The 17,919-nt window shown below is 37.2% G+C and overlaps 2 protein-coding genes across 3 annotated transcripts in view; one reads left to right on the top strand and one right to left on the bottom strand.

Moving 5' to 3' along the window:
• Positions 1–12,747, top strand: part of CCDC110 (coiled-coil domain containing 110) — a 26,565-nt gene extending 13,818 nt beyond the window's left edge. Inside the window, exon 7 of one of the 2 annotated variants that reach the window (XM_005556432.3) lies at positions 12,386–12,747. In XM_005556432.3, coding sequence (XP_005556489.3) covers positions 12,386–12,426 — 41 coding nt within the window. In that variant the 3' untranslated portion in view covers positions 12,427–12,747. Of the gene's footprint in view, positions 1–236; positions 2,032–12,385 lie in introns of those variants that run through there. The other variant, XM_074040864.1, reaches the window with a different exon arrangement.
• Positions 8,401–17,919, bottom strand: part of CFAP96 (cilia and flagella associated protein 96) — a 24,225-nt gene continuing 14,706 nt past the window's right edge. The window contains exons 6-8 of the mRNA XM_005556434.5: positions 17,392–17,571; positions 12,799–12,965; positions 8,401–8,639 (exon numbers count right to left, since the gene is read on the bottom strand). Coding sequence (XP_005556491.2) covers positions 8,591–8,639; positions 12,799–12,965; positions 17,392–17,571 — 396 coding nt within the window. The 3' untranslated portion in view covers positions 8,401–8,590. The remainder of the gene's footprint in view (positions 8,640–12,798; positions 12,966–17,391; positions 17,572–17,919) is intronic.

The following is a 17,919-nucleotide window of genomic DNA, read 5'->3' as shown; positions in this document are numbered from 1 at the left end:
AGTACAGAAATAAGGAGGAAACTTTAAGATGAATATAATTTTGTTTTGTAAAATTTGTATCTAATGTATTATACAGTGAAATTATTTAGGAAATTTTTCTAGATAAAATTATTTATATTAATTATGTACATTGCATGCGTACAAAGCAACTTTGGCAGTGAGCAAGAGGGAGTTAATTACTATTTTAAAGTATAAGTAGTACTCCCACCTTAAAAGAATTCTTTTTTTTTTCCTAGGAATTCCAAGTAAACTATATCAGTTGCTTCCATCCAAGATCTATAAATAAACGGCTAAAATCAATGTTTCAAAACCTTTGTCCAAGTACTTTTCCACCCTCAAAATACTTTTAAATTATATGATGACATTAACCTGGTAATTGATTAGACTAGTTTTTAAAATTAGAAATTGGAATTAGGTATATATTTTATATTGTCAAGAACAGTGGCGAATGTGAGATTTTACCCAACTGGTAAGCTCATATTTTAGCCTGCTACAGTTTTGTGGGTTCTAGTGGAAGGCACAAGACTCCAGAGTGAGAGACTGAGGAGAGTTTGTTACAATAGCAGGAGTCAGAGTATCAGCATGTCTGCATCGGTTCTCCGAGCCCCAATTTCTATAAGCAGCGTAAAGAGGATCATACAGTGGGTTGCATCACAGGAGAGAGTGAGCTTAGAAACCCAAATATTATAATGGCTAGTAAGATGTCTGCCCGTTGCTGTAGGTGGAAACATTGCACTGGACAATAAGCATGCCTGCCCTGGCTCCAGAGCAAACACAATCTCTAGCTTCCAAGGTTGCAGGCACACCTGTCCTGGGCTCCAGAGACACTCTGTCTTCCAAGACTGCCGTTCAAATATTCCTTGTTGAATTTTGCGCAGTGCTTTTCCTATGTTTATTGAGGTGATCCTGTTTTACTCCTTCAATCTGTCACTATGGTAAATTATGTTAAGAAACATTCACCTTGAATTCCTGGGATAAACTCCACTAGGTGATGTTGTATTATTCTTTTAATATATATTCCTGGATTCAATTTGATAATATTTTGTTAAGGATTTCTGCTTCTATATTCAGAAGGACGTTGGTCTGTGTTATTTTCTCGTAATGTCTTTGTCTGGCTTTGGTATCAGGAAAATCCTGTTGGGAAGTGTTTCCCCTCCTCTATTTTCTGAATGTGTGTAGGATTGGTGTTATATTATTCCTTCCTTAAATATTTAAATATGTAATACTCATACATATTTGGAAAATATGTAATATGTAAATATCCACCAGAGGGCCTGGGTTTTTCTAAATGGGAAGGTTTTCCATTGCTAAATGATTTCTATTAATATAGAACCATTCAGATTTTCTATTTCTTGAGTTAGGGTTGATAATTTGTATGTTCTGAGGAATTTGTACATTTCATGTAAGTTCTCAAATGTATTATCATAAAGTTGTTCATAATATTCCTTATTAGCATTTTAACATTCAAAGGACTTACAGCGATGTCCCCTCTTCAATTTCTGACATTGGTAATTTGGGGGTTCTTTTTTCTTTATCATTCTTGCTAGAGTTTTAGCAATTTCATTTTTCTTTTCAAACATCGGCTTATTATTTCATTGATTTTTCTCACTGCTTTGTTTTTTATTCCATTGATTTCTGTTCCTATTTAGTAATTTCATTCCTTTGGGTTATCTGGGGCTAATATGCTCCTTCCCTAGTTTCGCACCCACATTAACTGCACCACAAAGTCTGGCATGTCTTCATTTTCATTCAGTTCACAATATTTTCTTTTTCACTTGTGATTTATTCTTTGACCCAATGGATTAGAAGTGAGTCGCTTGATTTCTAAATGTTTGGAGATTTTCAGTGATTTTTCTTTTATTGATTTCTAATTAATTCTGTCTTGATCAGAGAACGTGCTCTATAATCTTTTTTAATTTACGGAGACATGTTTTATTGCCCAGAATATGGTCTGTCTTGGTTGATGTTTCAGGTGAACTGGAGTGTTCTGTAAATGTCAACGAAGTAAATGTGTTGACAGGATTGAGCAAATCTGTGTCTGTACTGATCTGGTGTCCGCTTGTTCTAACAGTTACTGATAGAGGAATAGAGAAGTTGATTTGTTCATTCTATAAATTTGTTTAATGTGTTTTAAAGCTCTTTTATTTTATTTTATTTTACTGTTATTATTATTTTTTTTTTTAGATGGAGTTTCAGTGTTGTCAGCCCAGGCTGCAGTGCAATGGAACAATCTCACCTCACTGCAACCTCCACCTCCCGGGTTCCAGCAATTATCCTGTCTCAGCCTCCTGAGTAGCTAAGATTACAGGCGCCCACCACCACGCCTGGCTAATTTTTGTATTTTTAGTAGAGACGGGGTTTCACCATGTTGGCCAGACTGGTCTCGAACTCCTGACCTCAGGTGATCCACCCACCTCAGCCTCCCAAATTGCTAGGATAACAGGCATGAGCCACCATGCCCGGCCAAAGCTCTCTTATGCATGCACACACATTTAGCACTATTATGTCCGCTTGGTAAACTGATACCCTTATTATTATGAAATAACCCTCATTATCCCTAGGGGTATTCCTTGTTCTAAAGTCTCTGATATTAATATAGCCCCTCTAGTTGTCTTTAGATTGGTGTTTGCATAGTATATCTTTTTGCATGCTTTTATATTTATTTTGTAATGATGAATCAGTACGAGAAACTCTGAATAGTTAAATAATAAATATATACCATGAAAATGGATTAGTAAATCCTGGAAATCAAATATAAATCAAAGAACTAAAGCATTAAGAAAATAACTAATGGTGAGCACTATATCCATTTAAAGACAAAATTAAGATAAAGAACTATGAGAATTGTGGTTACAAAATAGAGTGTTAGTGTTAAAAAACATTGACAATATAAAACAAACAATATAACTAAAAGGTTAGGCTCATCCTTTTACTTTTAACCTACCTTTGTCTATTTTGTTTACTGCTGAATCCCAGTGCCCAGAGCTATGCCCAGAATATAGCAAGCACCCAACATTTGTTAAATGAATGATGAATTAACAGGCTGCCGTTACACTAGACTATTAGGCATAGGCTGGGCCTTCACTCTGTATGAATGTTATAAGGAGTTTTAAGTATCAAGAAGTTTAGACAAAATTAACTGGATGGGGTGGTACATACCTGTAGTCCCAGCTACTCATGAGACTGAGGTAGGAGGATCACTTGACCTCAGGAGTTTGAGGTTGCAGTGAGCTATGATTGTGCCACTGCACTCCAGCCTGGGTGACAGGGTGAGACCCCATCTCTTAACAATAACAGCAAAGTTTAGACAAGATGACATTTTAGGTTCCCTCCTTCCTTCCTTCCTTCCTTCTTTCCTTCCTTCCTTCCTTCCTTCCTTCCTTCCTTCCTTCCTTCCTTCCTTCCTTCCTTCCTGCCTTCCTTCTTTTTTCCTTCCTCCCTCCCTCCCTCCTTTCTTTCTTTCTTTCTTTTTTTTTTTTTGAGACAGAGTCTTGCTCTGTGGCTCACGCTGGAGTGCAGTGGCCTCATCTCAGCTCACTGCAACCTCGGCCTCCCGGGTTCAAGCTATTCTCCTGCTTCAGCCTCCTGAGTAGCTGGGACTATAGGCACGTGCCACCATGCCCAGCTTATTTCTGCATTTTTAGTAGAGACGAGGTTTCACTGTGTCGGCCAGGCTGATCTCAAACTCCTGACCTTAAGTGATCCTCCCACCTCGGCCTCCCAAAGTGCTGGGATTACAGGCATGAGCCACCGCGCCCGACCATTTTGGGTCACTTTCTAACAGTAGTGTAATGATTTCAAATTGCTTTATGAAGATTTTTGGAAATATATATATTTGGGGGAGGGAGGATAATATATGTTTTTCTAGCTATCTCCCATAGGCTTATAGCCTGCCCCCTTAATAAGGTGTGAGGAGGAATAAACTGGAAACAGGTCCTCTCAGTCTTTTTTCTTGTAAACTAACATGTGTTCTATAGTTGATTTCCTACAAGTAAGTTACCTCCATCTTACCCTGCTCTCCAATTTTGGTAAAGGCTGTAGAGTGACTAACATAACTTGAAAGCAGCCAGAGTCTGGGCGCGGTGGCTCACTCCTGTAATCCTAGCACTTTGGGAGGCTGAGGCGGGCGGATCACCTGACATCAGGAGTTCAAGACCAGCCTGATCAACATGGTGAAACCCCGTCTCTACTAAAAATACAAAATTAGCTGGGCGTGGTGGCAGGCGCCTGTAATCCCAGCTACTTGGGAGGCTGAGGCAGGAGAATCGCGTGAACCCAGGAGGCAGAGGTTGCAGTGAGCCGAGATCGTGCCTTTGTACTCCGGCCTGTGCAACAAGAGCGAAATTCCATCTCAAAAAAAAAAAAAAAAGCGAGAAGGCTGAGGTGGGAGGATCGTTTGAGCCTAGGAGTTGGAGACAAGTGTGGGCAGCATAGGGAGACCTTGTCTCCACAGAAAATTTGAAAAATTATCCAGGTGTGGTGGCATATGCCTCTGGTCCCAGATACTCAGGAGGCTGTGGCAGGATTGTTTGAGCCTGGGAGGTTGAGGCTGCAGTAAGCCATGATCACACCACTGTACTCCAGCCTTGGTGACAGAGACTAAGACCCTGTCTGGGGAAAAAAAAAAAAAAAGCAAGACTGTGTGGCTTTGCCAGTGCTAGTTGGGCTAACTTGGACAAATTAGTTCATCTTTCTCTAACTCCATTTGTTGTTAGATGTAGATCAAGAGATTAATAATTAAAAACATATTAATATGGAATGCACATGGAATGGTATCTGGTACATTGCATTATATAAGTGTTATATAATGCTACTAACTTACTTTTGACATTGTAACAAAATACCACAAGGGAAAATTCAGTTATAATTGATGAAAATTCAAATTAACAAATTACCTTACAACTTATTTACAACAAATTATTTGATGGATAATGATCTAGTGGTTGTTTTTGTTTTGTTTCGTTTTTGTCTGTTTGCTTTTAGAGACAGGGTCTCACCATGTGGCCCAGTCTGGCCTCAAGCTCCTGGGTTCTGGTGATCCTCCTGCCTTGGCCTCCCAAAATGCTGGGACTACAGGTGTGGGCCACTGTACCCAGCCTTAATAGACTGATACATATTTTTTATTTATTTTACAGCTTATAAAATATTTTAAATTTGGTTTTCATAATTCTTCCAGGTACATAATATGGATGACAGATAATTCAAGAGTCTTAAGAAATTAATTTGCTCTACTGTAGACAGCTATAATAGTAACAGGTTGAACCTGGTTTTTTTTTTTTTTTTTTTTTTTTAGATGGAGTCTCACTGTGTTGTCCAGGCTGAAGTGCAGTGGTGCAATCTTGGCTCAATGCAACCTCCACCTCCCAGGTTCAAGCAATTCTCCTGCCTCAGCTTCCCCAGTAGCTAGGATTACAGTTGCCCGCCACCACGCCTGGCTAATTTTTGTATTTTTGGTAGAGACAGTGTTTCACCATATTGATCAGGCTGGTCTCGAACTCCTGACCTCAAGTAATTCACCCACCTTGGCCTCCCAAAGTGTTGGGATTACAGGCGTGAGCCAGCGAGCCCGGCCTTAAACTTGGTTTATTATTCTTAATGCATGTGCCACATTTATATACAAAAGGAGCAGGCAGTCTCTGAAGAAGCAGGATAAGATTTCAAAAACTATGATGTACTACTGCTTAACTTTCTCTCTGCTTAACAGTTCTTACTAGAGCTTATTATTGATCTAAGTCTCCCTTAAAGTTAAGCCTTTCTTCCATGTTAGGTCGACATCCACAATTATTGTTTCAGATTTGAGCCTTGAACAGATGTAAGTAGACGGTTTGTAGCAGAGACTGATGTCTGGCTAAGCAAGCTTATTTCTTCCATTACTCACTGATGATGGATGCAGAAAACTACTCAAGTCATACAGGCATCATCACAGGAGAGCAGATAACTAGACGTGTAAGTTGTCAAGAGACGACACCAGAGTCATGGCTGAGTCTGAGGAATAAAGCTGTTTCACAGGAAACTACCTAATGTTGTATTGTTACATTTTCAAAGTTCAAAGAAGAGACAATAATTGTAAGAAAACAATCCATGGGCATCATAACTAGTTTGCACCTGTCAGATCAAACGTGTGTGCATGCTTTCCTCTACCAACACTTAGAGAAATCTTCATTGTTTTACATATGTCATTATTCCCATTGCTGGTTTCCATATTTGGTTTTCTGTAAACTGACACAATACATTTATATAAAATCCAGATAAGGTCTGTCAATTGTCACACTGCTGCTAAAACCCTTTAGGAAAGCATTAGTGTTCCCATCTATGAATATGATATGAAGTGTATATATTAATAAAAATTAACTATAAAGGCATATTAATAAAAAGGCATATTAATAAAAATTAACTATAGTTAAAAGACAGATTAAAATGAACAATTATAATTTTTAAATCTAAAATAAATTTTGATAAAATCTGAAAATATAAAACTCTTATCTCAAAAGAATTGGGATTACAGGCGTGAGCCACCGCACCCAGCCTAAGAATAAATATATTTATAAGGCTTGTTTGGTAACATTATCGATATATAACCATAGATTTTATTCACCTATGTGTACTTGGTAAGGCCATTTCTATTCTGAAGACAAATGTATTCAGTATTACTCTTTGATTCACATTATACCCTTGGTAATGTTTTTAGGATATTAATTGCACAGTATTAGTTATGAGGCAGGCATGAAAAATTCCTTTAAAACCTTAATTGCAAAAATTATCTGTACCATCTGCACTCCTCCTTCAAAAGCCAGCTATATATGTCTGACTTGACATAGTTCCCTCCACTTAAGAAACGTGGGTAGGCCCAAAAGAAGAGTCTTGTAGCCTTCTACAATCTGATTTCCAGCTCTAGGCAGCCTGGACTGGCAGAAGGACAAGTTCTAAGAAAGCATCACATATTTGTCCATTTTCACAATGCTGATAAAGACATACCCGAGACTGGATAATTTATAAAGAAAAAGAGGTTTAATGGACTCACAATTCCATGTGGCTGTGGAGGCCTCACAATCATGGTGGAAGGCAAAAGGCACGTCTTACATGGCAGCAAGCAAGAGTGAAAATGAGAACCAAGCAAAAGGGGTTTCCCCTTTTAAAACCATCAGATCTCGTAAGACCTATTCACAACCACAAGAACAGTATGGGGGAAACTGCCCCCATGATTCAATTAACTCCCACCACGTCCCTCCCACTACTTGTGGGAATTATGGGAGCTACAATTCAAGATGAGATTTGGGTAAGAACACAGCCAAACCATATCACACTGTTATCTAAAATAACTTCCAATGTATTAGTTGATATTTAGATAATTTACATTTCCCTTTTAAAATACAAACACCACTAGCCCCTGTCCCTGGTGAATGAGGGCTATCAATACCTCACTATGAATTACAATAAGATACTTAAATCATGTCTTTTAAGAGCTGATTTTTTTTTTTTTGAGACGGTGTCTTACTCTATTGCCCAGGCTGGGGTGCAGTGGCACGATCTCGGCTCACTGCAACCTCCACCTTCCAGGTTCAAGCAATTCTCCTGCCTCAGCCTCCCGAGCTGGGATTACAGGCATGCACCACCATGCCCAGATAATTTTTGTATTTTTAGTAGAGACAGGGTTTCACTATGTTGGGCAGGCCAGTCTTGAACTCCTGACCTTGTGATCCACTCGCCTCAGCCTCCCAAAGTGCTGGGATTTCAGGCATGAGCCACCGTGCCTGGCTTAGAGCAGATATTTTTTAAAGAGACAGGGCAGGTGAAGGAGAAGAGATAACTTGGGGACTAGCAGGTAAGGCCTAGGTGAGATGCCCCAGGTGAGGCAGCTTGACAGCTAGAGAGGAACATGGGAGGACACCAAAGACTGACTTCATCCATCTTCCAACTTCAGAATTTTTATAAGATACTCAACTAACAAGTACATCCCCCTCAACCCCTCAACTCATCCTGGGGCTGCCATTGGCTAAATAACCCGAGGCTTTACGTAAGTCACAAATAGAGGCGTGTTACCATATAAGCTGAAGCATTTGCCTCACTATATCATGTGTATATATTGTATCTATGTGATAATATAAATGGATCTAACATTTATCTCTGATGTTAAGAATGCTTTAGTAGGCTATGACACTTGGATAGCTATCAATCCAATTTTCAATACTTCTGAGAAGAAACAGCAAGAATTTACTGTGTACTTTCTACCCTTCCAGCAGTCTCTTCCACTCCTCCCCTCCAACCATGCAATTTTTTAACATTAGCAGTAAAAGCAAATGACAGATTGCACTTCAGGATTTTATACAATGTGTACACATGTTCTGCTCAGACACATAGATCTAAAAACATAAATCAACAACCATGTGTAATAACCATGTGTAATAGCAAATACTATTTATTAATTAAGTAGTAGTATGAAAATAAGGAAGAGAATTAGAGTTGCAGGCTTAAATTTCTTTTAACTGCTTGAGCTATCTGCTCCAAAACGTCTTCTATTTTTTCAAATAATTAGCTCTTGATAATGAATTACTCGTAGTTAAGATCTAGAAAGCTACTTGTCTTCCAGTTGCTAATAGGATGGTACCGAAGCAGTCTTGTAGTTCTTTGAATTTAGTGCCCTAAAATTGGAAAGTAAACACACATTAATTTTATAGGTGCAAGTCAAATACCTGTACATTGTTTTGTCGCCCAGGCTGGAGGGCAGTGGTGCAATCACAGTTCACTGCAACCTCAACCTCCTAGGCTTTTAAGCAATCCTCCTACCTCAGCCACCCAAGTATCTGAAACTATAGGCATGTGCCATCATGCCTGGCTAATTTTTATATTTTTTGTAGAGACAGAGTTTTGCCATGTTGCCCAGGCTGGTCTTAAAATCCTGGGCTCAAGTGATCTGCCTGACTTGGCCTTCCAAAGTGCTGAGATTACACACGTGAGCCACCAAGCCCAGCCTATCTGTACATTCTTGTAAAAACTTTTTTCAATAAAAAATTTAAAACTAATATACTTTGTAACATATTAACAATCCAAAACCAAAATTTTCTCATCAACTTAAAACACTTCATTTTATTAAAGCCATATATACTTAGAAGATACAATTTAAGAAGGAAAACAATTATGGAATCAATTTTAAATACTACTGTCCAAAGGTTTACTGGTTTTAAAATTAGGGTAAAAGAAGCTAGAACCTGATTCAGGATAATGATTTGATAATGTATTATAAAAAGAAAGAGATTTCAATAAATTCTAAATTACTAAACGGAAGATAAAATTCAAATTTTTCAAAAGAACAATCACTTATTCTTCTCTTTCTCCCTGCTCCAAACATATATGCTACAGCATCACAGAACTTTCTCAGGTTTATTCTCTGCAGAGAAAAGAACACAGAAAACCTGAAATACTGCCCCCTTCCCACACACAAAGTTCCATCTATCAGACGGTGGGTGTGGTGAGGAAAATTCTAATTTTACCATCTGTTTATTAGATGAAATTGGGCAGAGTAGTGATAGGTGGCTTGCCAGAGGTTAAAGGTTAAAAGGATAGAAAGAAGCTCCATATCTTCCTGTTTCTAAGTCCAATACTTTGCCAACTAGCCCGCAGAGATAGTATTCCTGTAGACAACAGTTTAAATTACACACATTTACCCTAACATCTAGGGGAATCGTGGTTCAGTGACACAGATCAGTTTTTGTTAATTCAGAAAATGTGAATTTTGCTAGGTCAAAATCAATTTTCCTTACTTATTCCACAAAATTGTCACCAAAGTGCTACAAAGAGTAGATAAAATATGCAAAAATTGGTCATCATCGTCATTGATATTAGCTTATTATAATAAAACCCGTATGTGTTAAGCTAGCATTCAAAATGTATATCCGGCCGGGCACAGTGGCTCACGCCTGTAATCCCAGCACTTAATCTCAGCACTTTGGGAGGCTGAGGTGGGAGGATCACCTGAGGTCAGGAGTTCGAGACCAGCCTGACAAACACGGCAAAACTCCGTCTCTACTAAAAATACAAAAATTAGCTGGGCGTGGTGGCGGGCGCCTGTAATATCAGCTACTTGGGAGGCTGAGACAGGAGAGTTGCTTGAACCTGGGAGGAGAAGGTTGCAGTGAGCCGAGATCACGCCACTGCACTCCAGCCTGGGTGACAAGAGTGAAACTCCCTCTCAAAAAAGGAAAAAAAAGACAAAATGTATTTCCAAAACCTGTTCCTTCAAACCCATATATAGTGTCAGCAAGACATGGTAGACTTGGAAATCTTGAATTGGCTAATTATTGCAGCTAAGAAGGACTCTTCATTTCACCTACATTACCTCACTTATAATAGCATCTCATACATTAGTGACTTTGTGCTAACTGCATAGTTTAACTTCTATTTGATGGTATCATAGCAATTTAGAGCTTTTGTCAAAGTAGTATTGGAGTCTGGGGGGTGGTTATTCTATTTTACATAAAATGAGAATGTACTATGCTTCCAGTTAATTGCAGTGACACTATATTACTGAAATAGAATTCATAGGAAAGACACTGGTTCTAACACTCCTAATGAGATGCATACATGGCTTAATACAGATGTCATAGTATTGGAGGCCACTGAAATACACACAGCATTCTGTAGTTAATGCTAGTGACACATACAAGTGCTCAAGAAAAAACTTCACTTGACAAATGCTTTATGCACTTGCCATTTGGGAAATACTGAAATAAATGTTTTGAAAAAATGTAAAATCAAACATAGCTATATGTAGCAAAATGACTATCATATAAGGTATAACATATATGAATGACTATAACACACAAAAGACAGGTTCAAGATAGAAGTTCAGTAGAACTCCGTCTGAGGATATTAGCAGACTTTAGAGAAGAGATGATAGAAGATAGAAGGCAGAATGAACAACCTTACCAGCAATGTAGTAGAGTAGGTTAAAAAAAGTACATGTATTTCATGAGGCTCAAGAAAAAGATGCACAAAAATGCCAAGAAAGACAACAGGAAAGCAGGTTATGGCCACCTTACAAGGGGCCTTCAGTTTTTTAAGCAAATGTTTGAAACTAGATGGCATCTCAAGCTAATTAGTCCCCATGAAACCAGAAGATAACTTCAATTTTTTTTTTTTTAGAGAAAACGCATCTTAAAGTATATAAAATACAGTAAAATCATGTATATCACAAAAAATGTTGTGGGCTGTAGATATTATGTCTGAAGTAGCAAACTGTAAACATTTTAAATTTTCCTTATTTGAGGTCATTTTTTCTAATCTTGCAAACTCTCAACATAAAATTTAGTGCTAGGTAGCCCCTGAATGATGTAAAGCTTAAGATGTCCAGAAATTTTTTTTCAACTTAAGCAACAGACTAGATTAAAATAATTCATTCAGAAAATTGAATACATACTGAAGCTCTAAATGGATGTTGAGTGAGAGAATCAAGTGAAAAAAAGCCATTGTTAGGTATCCAGGACCACAGAATCTTCTCAGCAGTCTCATGAGCAAGAAGAGTAGTACAAGTATGAACATCATCCAAGTTAGGGCACCCCAAATTATCGAAGTTTTAAGACAGTATCAACTTACTATGAAGTCCTCTTTCTCAAAAGAATTCAGGTATTCAAAATAATATTTCTGGTTAGGTAAAAGTTAACACATAGCACTGGTATTTTTAATTTATAAAAATGTTAAGTAATTTGTCTTCAGCTGATTAGTTCTGCTGGTAAATACATTGTTCCAAAGAACTTAACAAGTAGTCAATCAGAAATACACCTTTGTGCGGGGCATGGCGGCCCACGTCTGTAATTCCAGCACTTCGGGAGGCCGAGGCAGGCAGATCACCTAAGGTCGGGAGTTCGAGATCAGCCTGACCAACATGGAGAAACCCCATCTCTACTAAAAATACAAAATTAGCCGGACATGATGGTGCATGCCTGTAATCCCAGCTACTCGGGAGGCTAAGGCAGGAGAATCGCTTGAACCCAGGAGGCAGAGGTTGTGGTGAGCCGAGATCACGCCATTGCATTCCAACCTGGGCAATAAGAGCGAAACTCCCTCTCAAAAAAATAAAAAAAGAAAAGCAAAAGAAAGAAATACACCTTTGGCAGTTTTATTTTTGTGAAATAATACTAATGTTAGTATTATAATTACTGTCTCCAAGTGATAAAGATGTACTACTATTTTAATAAAAGAATGTAAATTTAGTGTCCTTTAGACACAGAATAACTGATTGTTTTTACTCCAAAGAACTTTCTCAGTTTTGAGAGTATACAAAACCTGGATAAAATTGAAGTTTTAAGATACTTTGATAATATACTTTTTCTCAAAGCATTATAGTTACGTTGGCATTTTTAATTAACCAGAATATTTCCTATTTTCACAGGTTATCTCAAAGTTAAAGACAGAACTCTCAAGCATCATTAGGATTCCTCACGACTGCTAAGAAACTCCCTTGGAGAAATAGCCAATGTTAATGTGTACTGCTAACTGAACGATGAGTATCTAACTAGTCTCAAATGACTCATAATGAGGCACTATAGATTTGCTTTAAAAATTATGCATAGAATGGTTTGATGCAGATAACTTAAGCTTTTTCAGCTGGGAATTTCAGAAGATGGGGGAGAACTTCTACAAGGGAGGGCAGGTACCTGTACGTTGAAGGAGCTGAGATGTCTAAAGTCACCCAAATTTGTCATTTAAAAAAGTATATATAAATAAAAGATACTATTTTGAAGAAGTATAAAAGTTGGAAACAATTGTTTCTTGGTTTGTAAGCTAAGCATAAGGTTTTCCCACCTTCTGACATTCAAAGTCATTATACTTTCAACTGGTCTGCTTTTTGGTCCACCTGGTGGGTGGAAAATCTTATCATTTTTGCCAGAAATAGTTGCCAATTTAGCCATATAAGGGTCAGCAGAATGTGATGGGTAAGGATCAAATGTTCCTGCCTTCATTCCACCAGGCTGCAAAGAAAAATGAGACAACTTAATGTGATTTTGTAAAATGCCTCTACAAAATTAGCTTGTGAAGAAGTTCATACATATTTTTGTAGTCTGCAGAGTTGGTTTTAAAGAAGATGATACTGTTTAATTCAAACACCACCAAAAGGTCTCCCTACCACCAACTTTATAGGGTCAAAACACCATAATCCAAAAGCTCTCAATAAAAATGACAATATTTATAGTAAGGTAACAGTCTAAACTATTGCCAAGCATTAATATTTTAGAGTTTATCAGGCCAGGCTATCACTTAGTTAGAAAGTGAGTCTATTAGTAAGGGAAATCCTAGGTCAGATGTATTTTGATAGAGAATGGGGAACAAGGAGTGTGGCACAACATGAGTTTACTCAATGCCAGTCAATGATGGAGAAGATCCTTTAAAAAAAAGTAATAAGCGGCTGGGCGCGGTGGCTCAAGCCTGTAATCCCAGCACTTTGGGAGGCCGAGACGGCTGGATCATGAGGTCAGGAGATCGAGACCATCCTGGCTAACACAATGCAACCTGGTCTCTACTAAAAATACAAAAAATTAGCCAGGCGTGGTGGCAGGCGCCTGTAGTCCCAGCTACTCGGGAGGCTGAGGCAGGAGAATGGTGTGAACCCGGGAGGCGGAGCTTGCAGTGAGCTGAGATCCGGCCACTCCAGCCTGGGCGACAGAGCGAGACTCCGTCACAAAAAAAAAAAAAAAAAAAAAAGTAATAAGCAATAGCACAAAGAAATAGAAAGCAACAGGAAAATGTAATCTACTTTACTTTTCTTGTAGTCTATTAAGAGAAGTCAATCAAAATATTTTTCAACCTGTACACAACACAGAAATATTTGCTTTGACTTCTTAAACTGATTTGACAGAATTTTAAACTTTATATTCTATATAATCACAGGAAAATTCTATAGAATCATAATAACTCATTTAATTAGGCACTCCTGTAGTATCTATGCCAAATATACATGAAGATTTAATTCATTTGAAAGATACCATTGTAAGTTTTCAAGTTTTCCAGATTGAAGACACATGGATTATTTTAAACATCACAATAACAAGAAAACTTAAGAAAGTTTAAATAAATTAATTTAAAAGTATAAAAGCAAAATGAATTAAAAATAGAAAAACATAAATAAGCCCAAGTGATGCTTTAAAAAGTAAATTAATAGCTATATCTGTAATAGAATTAAGAATGAAAAAGAAGTGAGGAAAGTCTATACCTATATTAAATATCAAAAATATAAAATAGGCCAGGCGCAGTGGCTCACGCCTGTAATCCTAGCACTTTGGGAGGCTGAGGCAGATGGATCACCTGAGGTCAGGAGTTCGAGATCAACCTGGCCAATATGGCGAAACCCTGTCTCTACTAAAAATACAAAAATTAGCCGGGCATGGTGGTACACGCCTATAATCCCAGCTCTTAGGGAGGCTGAGGCAGGAGAATCACTTGAATTGAACCTGGGAGGCAGAGGTTGCAGTGAGCCAAGATCGTGCCACTGCACTCCAGCCTGGGCAACAGAGCAAGACTCCGTCTCAAAAAAAAAAAAAAAAAAAAAAATATATATATATATATATATATAAAATATTTCTGCAAACCCCAAAAACCTGAATGAAATGACTGATTTTCTAAGAAAATATAAATAATCAACATTGACCAAAAAGAGATAGAAAACCTACACAAAACAGATGGAGAAAGACATGTAAGAATTGAGAAAATCGGCCGGGCGCGGTGGCTCAAGCCTGTAATCCCAGCACTTTGGGAGGCAGAGGCAGGCGGATCACGAGGTCAGGAGATCAAGACCATCCTGGCTAACACGGTGAAACCCCGTCTCTACTAAAAGTACAAAAAAACTAGCCAGGCGTGGTGGCGGCACCTGTAGTCCCAGCTACTCGGGAGGCTGAGGCAGGAGAATGGCGGGAACCCGGGAGGCGGAGCTTCCTGTGAGCCTAGATCTGGCCACTGCACTCCAGCCTGGGTGACAGAGCGAGACTCCTTCTCAAAAAAAAAAAAAAAAGAAAAAAAAAAAAAAAGAAAAATCGGCAGAACCTGTAATATGGCTAAGCTCAGAATGCTTCGCTGTGTGAATTCTTTCAAGTCTTCAAACAGCTGACATTTCTAGTGCTATCAAACTGCTATAGAACATAGAAAAACAAAGAAATTACCCCCATTGCTTTAAGATGCCTGCATCCACTTGTACCAAAATAGAACAAGGCATATACATAGTCTTGAAAATACAGACCAATCACACTTCAAATTATTCATGCAAAAATACTTAATAAAATATTAGCAAATAAAACACAGTATTATATTTTAAGATTAATACAACACAGCCAAGTGAGATTCATTTCAGGAAATATTGTTATTCAGCTTATGACAAGTAAAAAGTGGGGAGTGAAGGGATAGTCTAAACAGATTACACCATTTGATAAAATTCAACATATATTCAATAAAATTCAGCATATGTTCCTGATTTATTCCTATTTTTGGCATCTATAAAAATGAAAAACTAAAGGTATCCCTATTAAAGTCAAGATTAAGGCAAGGATGGCCACTACTGCTGGCTTAAGGAATTGGGCATGAGCGTGACATAAAAAATACAAATATATGAGAAAGGTGGGGAGCAAAATTATTTGCAGATAATATAGAGCAGTAAAGCAAAAGAGAATCAAGAAAATAACCATCAGAACACAAAGTTTAATGATGTGGCCAGTTATTTTTCAAAAATCAAATGTTTTTTATAATGACAAATAATATGAAGGAAAATATGATGGGGAAAAAAAACCTTATTGACCAGAACCTTAAAATAACGAAGAATAAATATAAGATATAATATAAGCTATGCGATGTAAAATACAAAACTCTACAAGCGAGATACAAGGTTAAGTGGCTTACTCCTGGATCTGAAGATTCAAATTATAAATATGTTAATATATCCAAAAATACAAAGAGTAAATTTTATCACAAAATATCAAAGTTCTTTCTCTTTTGGGAACTTTAGAAAATAATTCTGAAGTTCTGGAGAATATGACAGAATAACCAGCACAACTTTTTTAAAGAGTAAGAAGAGACTAGACCACTCACTATTAAATATAATAGAACTTAAAAGGATTTTTTTGGCCAGAAATAGACAAATAGATTAGTCAAATGGAATGAAAACTCAGAAACATACCTTCAAAAATAAGAATTTTGGTTTAATAAAAATGGCATTTCAAAGTAATGGTGTTAAAAATGAATTATTCCATCAGTCATATCGGGAACAACTTGATTTTTTTAAAAATCAGTTCTATTAAAGTCTAATTCACCTGCAATAAACTATATCCATTTAAAGTGAACAATGCTATGAGTTTTGACAGATGTCTACACTCTTGAAATGACTACCACGATTAAGATACAGAACATTTCACTCCCTTCCCAAACTTTCCTCGTGCCCCCAAACTAAACAAGAGCTGGATTCTTACCTTACTCTTTACATCAAAATGCATTTTAGATAAATATTTAAATGCAAAAGGATATGACTAATAGAAGAAATTAAGAAGCCACATTATTCTAATATTGGTGGTAAAGAGAGTCACTCTGAAAATGACAAATGAAAATGATAAATCTGACTACATCAAATCATGAAATTCCTGAATAGAACAAAACATCATAACGAAAGATCCAACAGATTAAAAAAATTATTTCCAACACAAATAACAAAACGAGAGTAGTACCCTTCATATATGAGATCTTACAAGATATCTCACAATATTGATCTCACAATATTAAAACATAAACTTTGAAATACAAAGTCTGCAAGAAAAACAGGCAATTTACAGAAAAAAAAGCATTGACTAAGGTTTATACACTGCTGGAGCATTTTAATTTTTAGTCTCACTTGTTAACTTCTGCAGCAGGAAGATAGTTAATTTTAATTGCCATTTCAAAAACTAAAAGATGGTTTGGCTTTTTATGATTTTAAGAAAAACTAGACCTAGGGTCTAGAGAAGCACTTCAAAAATTCATTGTGAATTCACCAGGTGTGGTCGCATACTCCTGTAATCTCAGCTATTCTGGAGGCTGACGCAGGAGAATCGTTTGAACTCGAGAGGTGGAGGTTGCAGTGAGCCTAGATCATGCCACTGCACTCCAGCCTGGGCAACAGAGCGAGACGCTGTCTCAAAAAAAAAAAAATTATAAATTCAAATACATTTGAAGAGACTAATAATTACTTCATGACAAGAGCTTCATTATCCCCTACACTATTCATACTTGGTGATTTCATGTAATTTTGTAAAAACGGGTCCCATGATTCTTGGTATCAGTACGAACAAAAGTTTATTATTTATATGGGGAAAAAATCATTTGACAGCAAGAGACAGTATTTCTTTATAATGCTTAATTTTTTTCATCCTAAAATTGTAAACTTGCCTTTTTACCAGGAGAAGAAGGTTTAAAAGTGTTTGAAATTGATTCTTTCTTCTCTTCTTTTTTAATTGGTGGTAAAGGTTCCTCAGAAAAATAAGGATTAGCATCAAAATAGTCCCTTGGGTGAAGATTTAACTTAAACGGTGCTCCTTTAAGTAAACGATGGTGTTCTTCATTCGCTTTCTGTAAATTAAAGAGTTTGAAATTACACAGCATAAATTTCACAAATTGAAAATAACCCAGAGTAAAATCTTTTACACTGTAATATAAAGATGATTCTTAAGTCCATCCTGCTCCATGTACTTTTTTTAAAACATTAATTTGCTGCGTTCTATTTTTATGCTACGAAAGATATGCCTACTTGCAAACATAACTACGCTTATTCATTTTGGATACAAATTTATTTGCGGTACTGAGACCTTATCACCTGAACGAATCTATATTAACTATGTGGGCAGCATGATGCAGAATAACAAGAGTTGTCTCTAGTTCATGCCCTTCCTGCTTTGTAGCATTTCTCAGAGATTCTGG

This window comes from Macaca fascicularis, chromosome 5, assembly GCF_037993035.2.
Source record: "Macaca fascicularis isolate 582-1 chromosome 5, T2T-MFA8v1.1".
Classification (NCBI taxonomy): Eukaryota; Metazoa; Chordata; class Mammalia; order Primates; family Cercopithecidae; genus Macaca; species Macaca fascicularis.
The sequence above is the reverse complement of the archived record's forward strand: the minus strand, read 5'-3'. Positions and strand labels throughout refer to the sequence as shown.